This window comes from Euleptes europaea, chromosome 12 (assembly GCF_029931775.1).
Source record: "Euleptes europaea isolate rEulEur1 chromosome 12, rEulEur1.hap1, whole genome shotgun sequence".
Taxonomy (NCBI): domain Eukaryota; kingdom Metazoa; phylum Chordata; class Lepidosauria; order Squamata; family Sphaerodactylidae; genus Euleptes; species Euleptes europaea.
In genome coordinates this window covers 44444236-44461394 of record NC_079323.1, presented here as the reverse complement: position 1 = coordinate 44461394, position 17159 = coordinate 44444236, and the positions used below count along the sequence as shown (strand labels likewise).

The following is a 17159-nucleotide window of genomic DNA, read 5'->3' as shown; positions in this document are numbered from 1 at the left end:
GTCCAGCCAGCAATGAACCTCAGGTAAAAACTCCCAGGCATAAATGACCTAACACTGCAATACAAATTGGTGCAAATGGAGAAGCAGCACAGCAGGTAAAGGACCCAGCAAGAACTTTTCTCTCTGATGGGCAAGTTTTCCTTTTTCAGGAAGAAGTAGCATCTGCCCCAGTAGGCCGAAATGGTTCAGTTCATTCTATCGCCTCATTCGTACCTGCTCATGTAGACCCTCAGTCACATGGGGTAAATAGTGAGACCCAGCAAGTTTGCCATGGGTGTGTGTTAAGTGCTGTCAAGTCGCTTCCAACTCATGGTGACTCTATGAATCAATGTCCTCCAAAACATGCTATCGTTAACAGCCTTGCTCAGATCTTGCAAACGGAGGGCCACAGCTTCCATTATAGAGTCAATCCATCTCAGCACAGATAGAAGGGAGATCAGGAGCTGGCTCCCAGCAGATCAGCTGGAAGTTGGGTTCTTCTGAGCTTCCAGCTTAGAAACTTTGCTGTCTTCTAGCATTGCCAAGAGTCAGCAAATTTGGAACTCAGATGATTTCCCTTCTCTGTACCCCAAGCTATCAACTTGGGCTGCAGAGATAAGGGGAAAAAAGAACTCTTTCTCATGGCCTGGATACCTCAGTAAGAGAGTTGATACAGAGAAGGTCCAGTGGAGGAAGACAGTTTAAAAATTATTTGAAAATACTTCTCTATTTTGTATTTTTAAAGGTTTCAAATGTGTTTTAAAGTACACTCTGGCATTCTGTGTACCTGAGCAGTATCCGCCCCCCCCCCATCTGTCACAGATTATCCTGATATATGTTTGTCTGAATGACAGTATAGAACTAGTTCACCCTGGTTCTACAGTCCTTGAATTGCCCAAACCTGAAACCAAAGTAATGGTAAAGCAAGCAGGTGCCCTTACAGGAGGGTATGGAGCTAACTGGGGAATGAGAAATCATACTGTTTATAGAGATAGTTTATGTAAATTGTGTTTAAGTTGTACTTCTTGTTCTGTTCCTAAATATGGAGAATGGGAAAGTAGGCATCAAGTCAAATTTCACAGCCTAGATCCTGTCTCCTAGCTGAATGCAGGGTCTCCCTCTGTTCAGAATCTCTCTCACTGGTATTTCATTTGCCTCTTTAAGTGGAAATCTTTTGACAGGAACCTACCCCAAACAGGGTATTTTTTGACCAGCAAATGTCAGTATGGTTTAATGAGTGACTGCTTTGGGCAACCAATATCTTCCTGCCTTCTTTTCATATTGCCAAATATACGATTTGGTGCATCATAAATCAAAGCCTATTTAAAACTTTCACATAGCTTTACGGATTTGAAAGTATGAAAGACACAATCAAATGAGTTGAAGCATAACATGGTTTCTTATAAAACAGTGCTTACAAGTATAAAGATAAATGTGGCAATAAAGCTTTTAGAAATAAAAGCTGGTGTTACATGAATGTAGGAGAGCAAATGATGCCAATAGCTGAAGGCTATAGCAAGGAAATGAAGTTAGAGCTGCTACACACAGTTGTGTTCCAATTATTAAAATGATTGTGGTGGGCAAGTGTCAAGGCAGATGAAAGCAGCGTTTGTATCTGAATGGAGTTCTGGAGCATCTGCTGTTGGATTTCCAGCACACTTCTGGATGGCAAACTAAGGTTTCATGAGACACCCATGTTGATCGTTATAAGCCAATCCACTGTTAATGAAGAGAGAAAGAGAATGCATTAAAATCATGACATAGTATCTAGGTTGAGTTTAAAAGATTGTAGTGGAGGGAAAATGGAGTTGCTGTTTTGCTAAGGTGCCGTGCTTATTGAGAATTGTTTTTCCTGAGGTGCTGGTTCGGTGCAGAAGGAGGCCTCCTTTGGCAACAGCAGTATCCATTGTACTGATGATAACTCTGTGTGTGTGTGTGTGTGTGTGTGTGTGTGTGTGTGTGTGTGTGTGTGAAGTGCCGTCAAGTCGCAGCCGACTTATGGCGGTTTTCAAGGCAAGAGACGAACAGAGGTGGTTTGCCAGTGCCTTCCTCTGCATATCGGCCCTGGTATTCCTTGGTGGTCCCCCATCCAAATACTAACCAGGGCTGACCCTGCTTAGCTTCCAAGATCTCTCGAGATCAGGCTATACCATGCTGCCTTCCGTCCCACTGATGCTAACTAGACAAGCTTAATATCTCAGGTATCTAGAAGTGAAATGAGGGATATTTGTGATGTGTATTGTTTAACATTGTTTGCACCTGTTTGATTGTTAGCCCACATTTGTTTATGATTTGGTTGATGCATTCAACCATATTCTGTCAGGGATCAAAATTGTGATTGTTGTAATGGCAGATGGACCTGGCTGTCCATGGTAGGTCTCAGGAAAATCTCTAAATACTGGACCCTGACTGAAAGATATTCCTAGTCATCAAGCTGTTACATATTCAGTGATTCTTCTAGCACCTCATGTTCCCCACTGTCAATCCTGCCATTCATGACCATGCATCTTGCCTTAAAGGTCAGTTTCTTGTCACCTATAAATATCTGCAAACATTCTGCAAAAATACCTATTTTCTCCAGGATCAGAGGAGTATGCCTATTATATTAGGTGCTTTGGAACACAGGCAGGATAATGCTGCTGCAGTTGTCTTGTTTGTGGGCTTCCTAGAGTCACCTGGTTGGCCACTGTGTGAACAGACTGCTGGACTTGATAGGCCTTGGTCTTATCCAGCATGGCTTTTCTTATGTTCTAAGACCACCTTAGTGGAGAAATGAATGCATCATGAATGGACAATGAAAATAATATAATTATACCCAAATGAAAATGAAATGAATGGCTCTTGAAAATTAACATGGGAGAAACATAATTATTTTTTTCCATGCACAGCTCCCCATTACATGGCATATGCTTGAAGACTTTTTCTATTTCTTCTTCATATGACCTAGGGCTGGGTCCTGGCATGAAAACTCATTTTGGAGTTAAACCCTGAGTCTAAAGAACATTTCTTCCTTAAGCAATCTATTACTAAATTATAGTATTATTGTTTATATATTGACTAGCCATCAGTATCATACTTTTGCAAACATTATTAGGTTTGAGAATGACCTTTTATCATTCTTATTTTAATGTCAACCTGTTACCATTCCTGGTACAACTCATGTTGCTTGCTATACAACTGAGGGCAAAAACGCATGGTCGCTTTAGCGTCCTTTATTCCCTGTTTCAACCAGGATTCAGCCAGGATCGAACGCATACGTTTTCGCCGAACGTGCATTCGATCCTGGCTGAATCCTGGCTGAATCAGGGAATAAAGTGACCATGCGTTTTTGACCTGAGTTTCCTTTCTTCAAATAGCTTCAGCACAATGCCCATTTAGTAAAATGAAATAGCTCCATTGTTTGGTAGTGCCTTGCCTAACAACTTTAAGATTAGACCACATCTCACATTCTCCCAGTAGGCATCACTTAAGAAGTGGATAATATGGCTGTCTGCCTTTTGTCAAGTAATCCCAAATGTACGTAATTTGCAAGATGACATTAGAGATTTTTACAAGCAACATATTGTAATATGTCATTGGAAATCAGCTTCCCTTTGCTCATTTGATCAACAGCCAGATGGAAGCTTTTATTACTTCTATTCAATCTGAAATATACATAATAATTACACTGGACCTTTTGATTTGAGCCCTTATTTCCATCTCTAGAGAAAGCAATGAATAAATCTGTCATTTGCAACCCAATAGAGGTTCTACCTACACAGAATTCTGATCCTTTTTTCAACTGAGAGTGTTGACACTCTCAATCCTATTTAGGGGGAAAAAACACATTTGCGGGTAAGGAAACACCATGAACCAAGAGCTGCCCAGCATTTCATTCTTCATATAAAGACTTTAGGAAACCAAATATCAGCTCAGACTCAGTCTTGGCAAGCACAGTATTCAAATCAACATAGAACACTCTGCTAATACCGGATAGTATTTTTACATTGTGATTGTTACGGGAGGAAAGCTTTGCCATTCCCAGAGAACAAGATTCACATCCAGTAGCACCTTAAAGACCCACAATATTTCCAGGGTATAAGCTTTTAAGAGACAAAGGTCTCTTCATCAGATACAAGTAGGAGAGGAGATCCCTGCATCTTTACATCCCAGTCAGAAGGTGGGAGGGTATTGCACAGAAAGGTGTCAGGATGCAAAGGTTGCAACCTTTCTTGCAGACCAATGTGGCTACCCACCTGAAAAAGCTCCCAGAAAGAAATTCGGTTAAGACAAAAAAAAAAAAAAGTAATCCAATAAGAGTTTATTAAATGCCAACCTGTGTGATTTTCCAGTTATTATTAGAGAAAAACCTGACCTGGATAACCCCTGGCTAGCCTGACCTTGTCAGATCTCAGAAGCTAAGCAGGTTCGGCTCTGGTTAGTATCTGGATGGGCAACCTCCAAGGAATACCAGGGTCATGAGGCAGAGGTAGCCAATGGCAAACCAACTGTGAATGGCTCTTGCATTGAAAACCCTACGGAATAGCCATAAGTCAGCTGTGACTTGACGGCACACACACACAAAAATAGAGAAATACCATTATACTTAAACCACAGATATAATTCAAAGTGCAATCCTAAAGGGGGGTAGTCACAGCAAACCTGGTGTTGCGTACAGGCAGGTCTGAGTCTCTGCTTTCCACACAGCAATGTATCGGTGCTGAAGGAAGCAGAGCCTGACGCGTATTTTACTCTTGCTGGGAGGGGCCGGCAGCTCCTCAATAAGCACAGAAACAGTACACTCACCATTCAGGAAAAAGGTCACATACAGACGCGAACTCCTCGCTCTTAAGGTCTTGGCTGCAGGCCACGGCTTTCTTTGAAGTTCAACAACATGGCAAACAGGACTCCAAATAAAGCTTCTCAAGATAAGGGTTAGAAGAGATAAATCTCAGACGAGGTTGTCAAGAGACAGCCGGCATGCAATAACATTTGCTCCCACGAGATACTTAACGGTCAGTCTTGCTTATATTGTCTTCATGACTCTTCAGGTGTTTCAGCTCAACTGTCGGCTTCAGATTCTGATTCCTCCTGCGCCAACTTACATTTTTTTTGTCCAAAAGCTGGGCCGACTTTCTCCTTTGCTGCAGTGCCATTCTACCTTCAGGAGGAGACCCTGAAGGTGAAAGGCTTTCTCTTCCCTGTTCCTGTTCTCTTGTTTCAGACAGCCAGTCTTCTGGCTCAGAGGCCCCGTCTTTCTGTTCCAGTGTTATCTCTTCAGAGGGAGTGAGGGCTTGTTCTGCCACCTCCTCTTCTTCTGAAGAGTAACTCTCAGGCTGACTCACGACACCTGGGGATGGCGCAGGCAGGCCGCCTCTTGAACAGTTTGCTGCTGGGCGCAACTAGCCAAAAATGTTATTTTAATGAGAACCCCATGAAACTGCTCCCTACAGTTCCAAGGGTTGCACCTCCTTTTTTGTAGGTGCAAGTTTGCGCCAGCTAAGGATGGCATTCCCACGGTGAAAAGACTTAGGGAGCTGACTAAAGTCAGTCCCGCCCCTGGGGATACCCCCTTTGGCGCTGGCACAAGACCTTGCACTGGGGAAATGCTGCTGTAGTGGATGTGCTGGTGCCCATTTGTGGTGCTGCAGCGCAGCTCCCCAATACAGGCATAAGTGGCCCCGGACCGGCATTTGTTGCTAGTTTATCTGGCACAAGTGGCACTAACGCTGGTGCTGGGATCACACTGCCTCCTGAGGTCATTCGCCCCTCCTTGAGGATTGCTCTGCCCATATCAGATTATTGCAAGACAGACTAAAAATGTGGTGTTGCTGTGCCCCAATGGGAACACTCTTTTAAATATTGAGAGCAAGCTGGGACTTTATTTATAATTCCCAGTCTTTTCCCCATCCTATAATTCCCACTCTTTTATCCTTCCTAGAGACCCAGCATGGTGTAGTGGTTAAGAGCAGTGGTTTGGAGCTGTGGAGTCTGATCTGGAGAACCAAGTTTGATTCCCCACTCCTCCACATGAGCGGCGGAGGCTAATCTGGTGAACTGGATTTGTTTCCCCACTCTTACACATGAAGCCAGCTGGGTGACCTTGGGCTAATCACACTCTTTCAGCCCCACCTACCTCACAGGGTGTCTGTTGCGGGAAGGAAAGGTGATGGTAAGCCGGTTTGATTCTTCCTTAAGTGATAGAGAAAGTCGGCATATAAAAACCAACACTTCTTCTGCTATTCTTGGGCAAATGTCTTCCATAAACACAGTGTGCTATTTAAAGTGGACCTCTGTCATAACATTGTGGAGGAAAAGAGGTTTGCCTTTGTAGATCCTGCCCTCACTCACAATCTCTCTTATCTGTACCATTCACAGAACTTTCACTTCATTCTGCTTATTTCATATCCTTGCTCCCGGTGTCATGATACTCTTGCCTATATGCTTTCCCCCCCTCTGTAGTGGTAAGTGATTATTATTTTAATCTCCCATTGATATTGCAGCATCTTGCCTGCCTATAAGTCAGAAAAATGTCCAGAGGACTTGTCAGTACACAAGAGCAGGACTGTGTAAAATAATGGGTTTTTTTCTGTCAATTTTTTCCCACATTGGCAGCAGAAAATAGGATGGAGGCAAGACATGATAATGCAGGAACAGAAAAAAAATTCATCGCTACAAATTTCTAGGCAATGAGTTGACCACATTAAACTATTAAGCTATAATGTTATGTCTGGAAGATTATTCCATAAACTAAAATAAGAAGTGCTCTGCTCTGTGCTCAGATACAAAAATTCCATTCATTAGAATGCTGAAATTTTAAGAGAGCATTTTAACCAAATGATTTCTTTGACACTGGGAAAGAGTAGTTGGTACAGAATCTGTGGTGTGAAAAGGGAAACAAACCACTAGCAATGCAAACAGGACATACATTTCCATATTGTGCTTTACAAGGATTATTTGATTCGTTTTTTAAAAGAACTAATTCTGCAGATACATGGACAAAACTTTTTCTTTCTTATCTAAGTAACAGTAAATAGGCATTTTACTAAGTCTGGATGGATGAAAGTTGTAAATAAATAAATAGGCAGACACCAATATACTTGGATGAAACTGGCCACGATTTATTTTTTTAAGGCATAAAATGTGTGTGTGTGTGTTAAGTGCTGCCAAATTATTTCATATACTAGCAAGTAATACCAATGGAGAAGGCAGTATTTATAATCTGTGATGTTTGGGGAGAGGCTTTGGCTCATTGACTGACAACATGCCTTGTGCACAGATGTTCTGGGTTCAGTCTCTAACATCTCAGATTAAAAGATCTTTGATAACAGGTAGTGGGAAAGGTCTTTCTTTGCCTGAGACACTGACGAGTTGCTGCCAATTAGAGGAGAAAACACTGAGGCAGCTGGACCAATGATTTGACTTGATGTAAGGTTGATTTGTGTTCTGTGGAGATACTCCAGGAGACTGGCATGGGCTGAGCTAGCCTCTAGAACAACTTAGCTCAACTGAAACAACATCTGATAACTTGTGTGTTCTGTTTGCCTAGAGAGGTAGACTTCTCATTGGAGAAACCTGCATTCAGTTACTTTACTATACTTTCACTTCCATAGATAGCAACACCACTCAAGAGTAGGGATGGTGTAAAAATGTGTTCAGCAGTTAAGCATATCATGTTTGAAAGTGTTGGGGAGACATGAGCCAGTCACCCAGTCTGTTTGGTCCATGTTGAACAATTGTGAATGCCTGCTGAACAGTTGCATCAGATTTTTTGCAAAATTGTGCACGTGCAAAGACATCACTGAATCAAACAAATAAGCATCCATCCACATCACTAGGGACTACTTAGAGGAATATTGAATTTGTCCTTTGAGATTTTAAAGCAAATGGAATATCCCTCTGCATGTAAATTAGTCAGATCATTGCAACTTGACAAATGGAGCACTGGCTGCAGTTTGCGCAGGATATGCTCATTGTACCATCTGGGCCTCCCCATTCCAAAGATTCTACCTGCTTATTGTAAATTTGTAACTGTTCCCAAATACAGAGTGCTTTTCTCCAAGGCTAGATTAAATGCTCTGCCATTGGGGGAGTTGGCAGGCAGGTTTTCAGGGGTCCCCTTTTCCAAGCGACTTTGTGATTTTGGATCAGGGAGTTTGGACACTGTTTGGCATTTTTTGTGTGTGTGTGGATTGTAAAGAGCATGATCTCGCCAGACAAATGGATCACAGTATACATTCAGAGGTGGGGACCTGCCCTGGTAGTTGCAAAGCTATTGGCTGATACTGATCCAAATGTAACCCTCACCGTGGCAATTTTTTTATCTATGGTTTTTAATGATACTTTCTTTTAACTATACTGCTCAGATATTGTATATCTGGATGTTTGGTTATTTCTGTATTGTTTAATTTGTTTTGCTCATGACATGTGGGTCCATGAGCATAAAGAACAGAATAAATGATAAAAGTCCTATCTGGGGGGTCGATCTCAGATGGTAGTGCTGGGGGAATCCTGCTCTGCCCCATGGCTATTGACCTGTGGATTGCTGCAGGGTTCCATTTGCCCCCATACTATTTAATGTCTATAAGAAGACACTGGGAGAGGTCATCAAGTTGTATGGGCTGCAATGTCATCAATATGCAGATAATACCCAGCTCTAGCTTTCTTTTCCACCTAATTCCAATGATGTCATTGATTTTCTGAACCAGTGAACGGAGTCAGGAATGGGCTGTATGAGAGTGAACAAGCTGAAACAAGCTGAGAATGTCTGGAGGAGTTATGTTTATCAATAAGCTTTTTGAGATCAAGAAGACAATGCCTTAAGAACATTAACCTTATGGGGAAACCAGATTGTATGTTGAGGGTAAACTCTTAGGAGAGACAAATGTAGGGATGAAGATTGCTGCTATATGAAACTTCTGGTTGAAACAGGATGCCGGACTAGATGGACCACTGGTCTGATCTAGCAGGGGTGTTCTTACGGTGGATAGAAATTTTTGCCAGTGCCTTAACAGAGAATTGTGGGTTTTGGAAGGAAATGGGACTGAGTAAGGTATCATTGTAAAGGGGCATCAGCTGAAGAGGACTTCCATGGATGAGGAGGAAAGACACAAATATCACTTGAGTTACTTGCACAGGGAACGATTCCTGCTTCCAGGAGGCAAAGCTTTGCCACCAGGAATACAGCTCTGGAGGGAAATGGCTCAGGCCCTGCTCACTGAGCAGCTAAGGAAAACTTTCCCGTGATTTTACAAAGTCTAGTCCTAAAAAAGCTGAAATCCTATGTTCTCTTATCAGCCAAATTTGAAGTTTCTAAGCCTGAATTCAGGCACAACAAAATAATATGCAGCATATATCAGCAGCAGTTTAGTAAGGGAACATCAACTAAAGATAAAGTTGAGCAGCAGAGAATATAAATTTAAATGTTCTTGAGAACATTTGGCCTTTTGGTCTTGTAGAACAAAGAAAGGATTTAGCCACATCACTGAGTTTATGTTTTACTTCAATATAATGGCCAAAAGCTTCAGAATACAGTCTTCTGGGACCAATCCTTTGCTTTTCTGCTTTCCTAACAAAACTCTTGGAAGCATTTTGAATGTTAGATTTTTCATGTCTATAATGTGAACTTATATAATGTTTGCATTTTGAGGAAATTGACATGATAGATTTCTGTTGTCACGTGATAAATTTATTACATGATAGATTACTACAAGGTTGGAATAAAAAAGAATGAACTTCCTTAGGGTTTTACTTGCATCAAAATGATCTTTCAGATGGTTCTAGCACATGTCTTGAACCCCTCTCCACACATTCTGACCAGACCCATTTCACTTAGATTTACCAGGTCTTTAGCCTGATAAAATAAACCTAGTCTTGACTTTGAGCAAAAAAAACCTGTTTGTATTCATTGGTCTTTCGATAACATTGGGCAATTCCCTCAGAACTGACATCTGTACTAGGGTTGCCAACTTCTAGATGGGGCCTGGAGTTGTAACTGATCTCCAGATTACAGAGATCAGTTCCCTCACAGGAAACGACAGCTTCAGAGGGCAAACTGTATGGTATTCCATAGATTAGAGGTGAAATCCAGATTATTCCCTCCACAGGCACCACCCCAAATCTCCAGCAATTCCTATGCCAGAGTTGGCAACCTGTGGAAAAGTAGTAACCACACAGTAGACAATCCCTTGACCGGCCTGATATTTATCCTAAGCAGTGGTATGCAAGATCCTGGTTCAGAGTGCAGCCTTATAACTTAATAAAATAGATTCATCCATTTTTCAGTTGAGAGAAAATAGTTACTAGCTATTCGTTTTTCACTTCTCATAATATTGTAATGCTTTTTACTGTTGCAAATTTTAATGCTTTTTACTGTTGCTTTTTACTGTTGCAAGCCCGTATTTGTAGAATAAAGGTCGAGATAGACAAATAATTAATTCCATTTACCTTTTAATAACCTTGTGACCATCTCCAGTTAGAGCGGTTTCATCAGTGAAACACACTTCCTACTGAGGTAGTGGAGTCTCCTCTTTGGAGGTTTTTAAGCGCAGGCTAGATGGCCATCTCTCAGCAATGCTGATTCTGAGAACTAAAGCAGATCATGAGAGGGAGGGCAGGAAGGGTTGTGTCAGTGTTTCTCGTTGCCCTTTCTTACATGGCCAGGAAATGCTGATTGCCATTTTGGGGTCAGGAAGCACTTTGGCCAGATTGGCCAGGGATCCTGGAGGGTTTTTTTTTTGGGGGGGGCATCTTCTGGACATGGAATAGGGGTCACTGGATGTGTGTGGGGGGAGGTAGTTGTGAATTTCCTGAATTGTGCAGGGGTTTGGACTAGATGACCCTGGTGGTCCCTTCCAACTCTGTGATTCTGCTCTGGAGGGCCCTTGGTTGGTAAATTCCTGAAGATTTTGTGGTGAAGTCTGAGGAGGGCAGGGTTTGAGGAGGGGAGAGGCCCAAGCTGGATACATTGCCATAGAGTCCACCCTCCAGAGCAGTCATTCTCTCCAGGGAGCCAGATCTGCATCATCTAGAGTTCAGTTGTAATTCTGGGAGAGCTCTAGGTACCACCCTAGGCCTGGCATCAACCTCTTGGTGACTTGATACCACCCAATTTGCATGACTCAACTAGGCCTGGCCACTTGCTACTGTTCAACACCAGCTACCCTGTTGGGTTCCAAGTCAAGTTGAAGGTGCTAGTTCTTACCTTTAAAGCTGTAAATGGTCTGGGACCTTCATACCTTCAAGATTGCCTCTCCCTATATATTACCCCAACAATGGTTCATTCTTCTTCCTATGGTCTACTGGTGGGGTCTGGCACACAAGGGCTCTACTGTCCTCACCGAGGGCAAGAGCTTTTTTGTTAGTGGCTCCTACCAGATGGAACTCTCTGCCAGATGACATCCAGGCCATGCAGGATCTTCCTAAATTCTGTAGAGCCTGTAATATGGAATTGTTCAGCCAGGCATTATGTTGATGATGGTCAAGGCCACTTTCCCACCTTATCAGCAGTGCCACCTGATTTTGATAGTCTAGGATGTAGGTTGCCTGGTGCCAATGGATGATGTTTTATTTTGTTGTCTGTTAGGATATTATTTTGCTCCCTTGTATTTTTAAGATTTTGTATGTTTTATTGTTGTTGAATGATTGCTCAATTGAACTGTTGTAAGCCATCCCCGGATCCTGTAATCCAGGGGAGGGGAGGGGTATAAGTCTAAAATAAAGTAAAGTAAATATAAGTGGAAGAGGTTAATGTTCCCCCTTTCAGTCTGGAATGGTGTTCAATATTTTCACAAGTCAGTTACCATCTTGGATATAACTTGCATATCTCTGGTATACAACTCAGATAGTGATCTCCAAACTAACTGCAGCATATAACTCCCGAGGAAATAGCCAAGGATCGATGTATGCAGGCCAGCTGGTATATTTAATCTTGGCAGAATTGCTGTTATTTTTCTAGCTTCGACACTGCCATATAAAAAGATAAATTCTGGCATGATTTTATAGAACTAATGTGATTTTAAAAAAAAAAAACTTCCCCTCATTTATTTTGATGAATTGATACCTGAAGGTCACCACTTCATTGATCAGAAAGTATGAGGAATTACTGACCCCTAACTGGCTTCATTTTCAGTGACTGCCTTTTTTGAGACTTTTGCAGAGCACGAGGTCCCTAAAAGAAAAATGGTCAATGTGACAAGCTTAAATCCAGTGGAATTCTTAACGCTCTGAACACAGAACCTAAAACAAAGCCTCCTAGATTATTAGAACAAAAAAAATCTGAATTTACTCACTTCAGTATTAATCAGATAACTGCTTTGAATTCACAAATGTAACACTTGAGAATGAATGATGTTCTTTAAGGGTACATTTACATTTATCTGACCAAATTCATGCAGACTCAGCCATCTGCGGAGGAACTTGGCTCAGCTGCACTTTATCTCTGGTTCTCTTTTTATTTCCCCCCCCCCAGTGCAAAATGATAGGAATGACAGGAGGAGAATATATAAGGGATCCCCACTGAGATTCAGCTCTATAAATTATGTATTATGCAGACACTACTCCTCTGATTCTATCTGATCCCCAGTTCTCAATCCCTTGTTTTTGCTTCTATAAATAGCTATGCCCAGATTTCCGGTTGTAAAGTGATGAGGACAAAACCAGAAACCCTTTCCCATTTAACAGCTTGTGCTAGCAAGATTTTTTTTTCTCTTAATACTGCGATGTCCTCAGGGCTTTGACAGTTCAGGAATATAAGCAATGTTGTATTGCTGATAAGACGGGGAAATCGAGTGAGGGAATAACAACTTGTTTTTAAATGCTTAATTCCCCCCAACCAACCAATTGTTTTGCAACTTAGTCAGTTGGATTTTTATGTCAATTCACAGCTTTCCAAAGTAACATATCCTGTCTTTTATTTCCCCCCAGACCCGAATGCTTTGGCTGGACAGGCTGGACCAGACCATGCTGTTATAGGAGGGATAGTGGCTGTAGTTGTCTTCGTCACGCTATGTTCTATATTTCTGCTTGGTCGATATCTGGCAAGACATAAAGGTAGGCTAGATTTAATCGAAGTGCAGTCACCTTTTGCAGCAATACTTCCTAGTGATTAGCTTTTGCCTGCCGCACTTTTTCCGTTTCCTTCATCCCAGGAAAACTCAGCTCAGATGATGCAGCCTCGGGTTTTTAGCAAGGTCTTGGATTTTACCCAATTTTACAGTTGGATTAACTGTGGCAAAATAATGTCTAGCAATTTGCCCAAGGTCATGCAAGGAGTCAGTGACTCAGGGAATCAGACAAGTGAAAAGACAGTTAGGTGACTTTGCAGTGCCATGAAGCAGACCTAGATAGCTTCTTAGTTTAGGAGGTTTGTTACTTCAACATGCTTTGTGAGTTTGTATACAGGCAGATGAGAAGGGGACAAATAGACATAACCTGTTGATTGAAAGTCACAACAGAAAAGATATTGAGGATTAAATCCTAAAGGTTTGTTCAAGTTCTGGGTTTAAAAAAACTTGCCAGTACTAATGCACATACGGATTGGGGGTGGGGGTTAAGTCCAGACTATTCGATTTGATTTGATTTAGACCCCGCCCTTTCCCAGCCAAAGCCAAGCTCAAAATCATGTATTAAAAGTTTTATCGCCAAATAGGAATGCTTGCAAAGTTCCTTCCATCCTATTTACCCCCTGAATTTTGGAGTTCTAATTCTTGTTTCAGAAAATGAGCTCTTGCATTAGAAAGTCTCCATTGTTCTGTGTTTCCCCCCTGAAATGTTGTTCAGTTCCCTACGCATGCACATTTTGCAGTGGCACTTAGTTCCATCAGTAATTTTGTGTCCTTTCTCTTTTTATATTGCCAGTGCCCACATATCCATTACTAAAAATCTGGAAAAAAAGTTCTGCACCATATGTGTAATTACATTAAAAAAATGTGTGGTGTTTATTTCTGTTCCCGTGTACTTATATGTGTCAATAAAACATCACACAAAAATAACCTTGATGAAGCTTACAGCGTTTTAACAGTGTGCTCTTGTGCATTGGGAATGTAGATAAGGGGGAAATGCAAATAAGCAGTGAGTCAGATTGTGCCTCTTCCAATTCTGGAATTAATTTCACAGTTATGTGTAGGTAAACTGGAATTTGAGACGTATAAAATATGGTACGTAGGGAAATTGTGGGACAATGAAATGGGGGAAGTCTGCTCATCCCTATCACTATGTTGTTTTTAAACCTTAGTTGGCAAAAAACTAATATATTTTAATTACTGTGTATTCAAGAACACCACACAACCCCAGTAATGGTTACTCAGATAGCTATTGTTGTAAAGATGTCTGTTTCTTTAGAATGAGTAGCTACTCACTTTCATCTGCTCCAGAACAAACATTTGACCTAGGTTTCCAAGGATGCTTGTTCAGCTCGTTCATACAAGCTAATAAAGAATGATTTGTTTAATCAAATGAGTAAGCTTGTATACAAAAAGGAACAAGTAATTTTATACATCTAGTGGAGAATATAATATCTGTGTTCCACTCTTATTAGACAGGACAACACACATGTCCTAAGCTTCAAAATAAGCAACACTTTGCGCTAAGTGAAAATTGGCTGTTTCAGACATCACTGGCTATGAATGATTTGCTGCACGAATCCAAGATTTACTGCCCTAGCAGCTAGCAAATAGAAAGGGCCTACTGCCGTGCCAGGCTAACAGAACAAAATCGGGAGGTTGCAGAGGCACTGCAGGTAGATATGTTGGCACACATATTTAAGGGTTGTGTTTCAAGTGTAACATTATTCAAGTATAACATGTTTCAATGACAGCAGTGGATTAACCTAATGTAGCTATTGTAAGGCATGATTCAACCCAATGTTAAGCACCTTTAAGTCTCTCAACAGGGAAAAGTTACATGCGTTTAGCATTCTTGCATTGAAATGAATGGGACTTAAAATGTGAGCTTTGAAATTACAGGGTATATTACTTGGTTGAATTTGAGAGACTGGCAACATTTCTGACTTTGTTAGAAAGCAGGAGACATTTCCCCAAATATTTATTGTTAATGCATTCTTGGCAGTGTGGCCTTTCTATGCCGTTGGCTTGCATTTGTAACCTTACAAGGGCTATGGATCACAATTACTGCTCTCCAAAATTGGAGGATCAGGCATACTGTTCATCCTACAGTATTGTGTGACATTTACGCTACACCTCACTAGGACCAATTAGTCCACTGTAATAGAGCCACGTTTGAAAAAAGTCCTCCATGGTATCAAAGCACTAACATTTTTTTGTTTTGTTTCCCACAGGAACATATTTAACGAATGAAGCTAAAGGAGCAGAAGACGCACCTGATGCAGATACAGCCATTATCAATGCAGAAGGCAGCCAAGTCAATGCAGAAGAGAAGAAGGAATATTTCATATAGATGCAGACTTAGATTCTCTAAGTATTACTCACCAGGCTGACTGCTGGAGAAAACTGGCTCTCATCTTTCAGAATTCTTTTCTCCCATCCTTTTGCTACCTTTATTAATGTAAACAACATCTTTCAGTAGCCAGTTTATGCCAACAATTAGCTGTGGACAGCATTTTTGCTTTAATTACGGTACCATTCATAATGCAGGACATTTCTTATGGCCTAAATGTCATATCCATTACTCTCTTAACATACAGTGCTTGAATATACAGCCTTAACAATTTTAATCATCTCAGTTAATGTTGTTGAGTTTTTTCTACATTTTTTTTTGGGGGGGGGAATGGTATATGGATTTTCTTTTTTCCCCATTGTCTTTCCTCAAGGTCCTTACCAGTACTTCACCAATCATTGTCATAGCAAAATGTGTTTAGGTGAGGACATAAATGTACTTACATAAACCATTACAAGGAAGATTAGAGTTTACAAAGAATGTTTTATATATGTCTATAATTCAGAATCAGCCTAGTTTTGAAACATTATGCCCTAGAAAACATCAACCCAGAGCACTCTAGCATAGTTTCTTGTGTGCTTGTTTGGAAACGATAGTGAAGGGGGTGTGAACAGACCTTTTCTTTTAATGGCACATCAGTACTAAAGCTCCACCGGGGTGGTAACCACACCATGCAGTCTTGTCTGTATAGAATCCAAAGAGCTGGCTTGCATTGTTCCATTTCGAAAACATTTGTCCAGCTCTTTTAAGGCTTTTAGGCTTATAAAGACTTCCATATCTATTTCTGTCATTTCTGTTTTCATTTTAATTTATTTGCTTCACATGGGCTCACCTGCCTACTCAAATTGGACGTGTTCATGGGGCACAACGGCAAGGCATTTTAGTATCTGTATATAGTGCATATAATAAAACCAATTAAACATTATTTGATACATATTTAACTTTTGGGGCTGTAGATAAGTCAGTCACAAGTACGCATTTTCTAATGTCCATTATATCCCTTTAGATATGACTTAATATTCTGAGTAGATAACATGTATTAGTACTTTTTGTCTGTATGTCCTAGCACTGTTCAGCAGCAAACTTTTTCTAGTTCCAGTTAATTTTTCTTTGTTATACAATGGAAGCACAATGTTATATGGAAAGGTAGTTTTAAGCTAACAACCAGTGCACAGCCTCAGGTTTTAAATTACAACCACATTAATGATTAATGATTAAGTTGCTAAAATATTCAGTTTATAATTTGGCAGTCCCAGAGCTGCTTATCTATGTTGGATTTGCCAAAACACAAACAACGAAAGTGTTACAACAAAAGCTCTATGTTTTGTGTATATGGTAAATGGACTAATTCTTTATATTAAATTCCTGTCTATGCATTTTGTGAGGTACAAACTTATGTCACGGTGAACGATAGAGAATTTCTGCCATGCTTTTAGCTCCACAGTAAAGACCTCTTTGAGATCATTCTCCAAATGTGGGGCAAAAATTACATCTTTTTTAAAAAAAACACCCCTCAGGATTTAAACATACCCTAATATAAGGTGATTGGCTTGATTCCTCTTCCCAAAAAATCAAAACATCACCAGATGAGTTCTTCCTTGCTGGTCCCATGTCAGAAGATTAAATTCATCTCCTAAGTGCTGCACCTTAGAAAAAGGAATATTTCTATATGGATGCTATTACTGGTGAAGTCTAAAAGCATAATGGCCTATTGTAAAGGATTATCTCCAGGGATTTATTTTTTGCGTGGGGGAGGGGTGGAGGGAGGGTAGCATTTGATTATGACA

The 17159-nt window shown here is 40.8% G+C and overlaps 1 protein-coding gene across 3 annotated transcripts in view; it reads left to right on the top strand.

The window, feature by feature from the left end:
* Positions 1-15717, top strand: part of CADM2 (cell adhesion molecule 2) — a 537284-nt gene extending 521567 nt beyond the window's left edge. For all 3 annotated transcript variants that reach the window (XM_056858351.1, XM_056858350.1, XM_056858352.1), the window contains 2 exons: positions 12883-13008; positions 15254-15717. In XM_056858351.1, the coding sequence (XP_056714329.1) occupies positions 12883-13008; positions 15254-15372 (245 nt within the window). In that variant the 3' untranslated portion in view covers positions 15373-15717. The remainder of the gene's footprint in view (positions 1-12882; positions 13009-15253) is intronic.
* The last annotated feature ends 1442 nt before the right edge of the window (positions 15718-17159 follow it).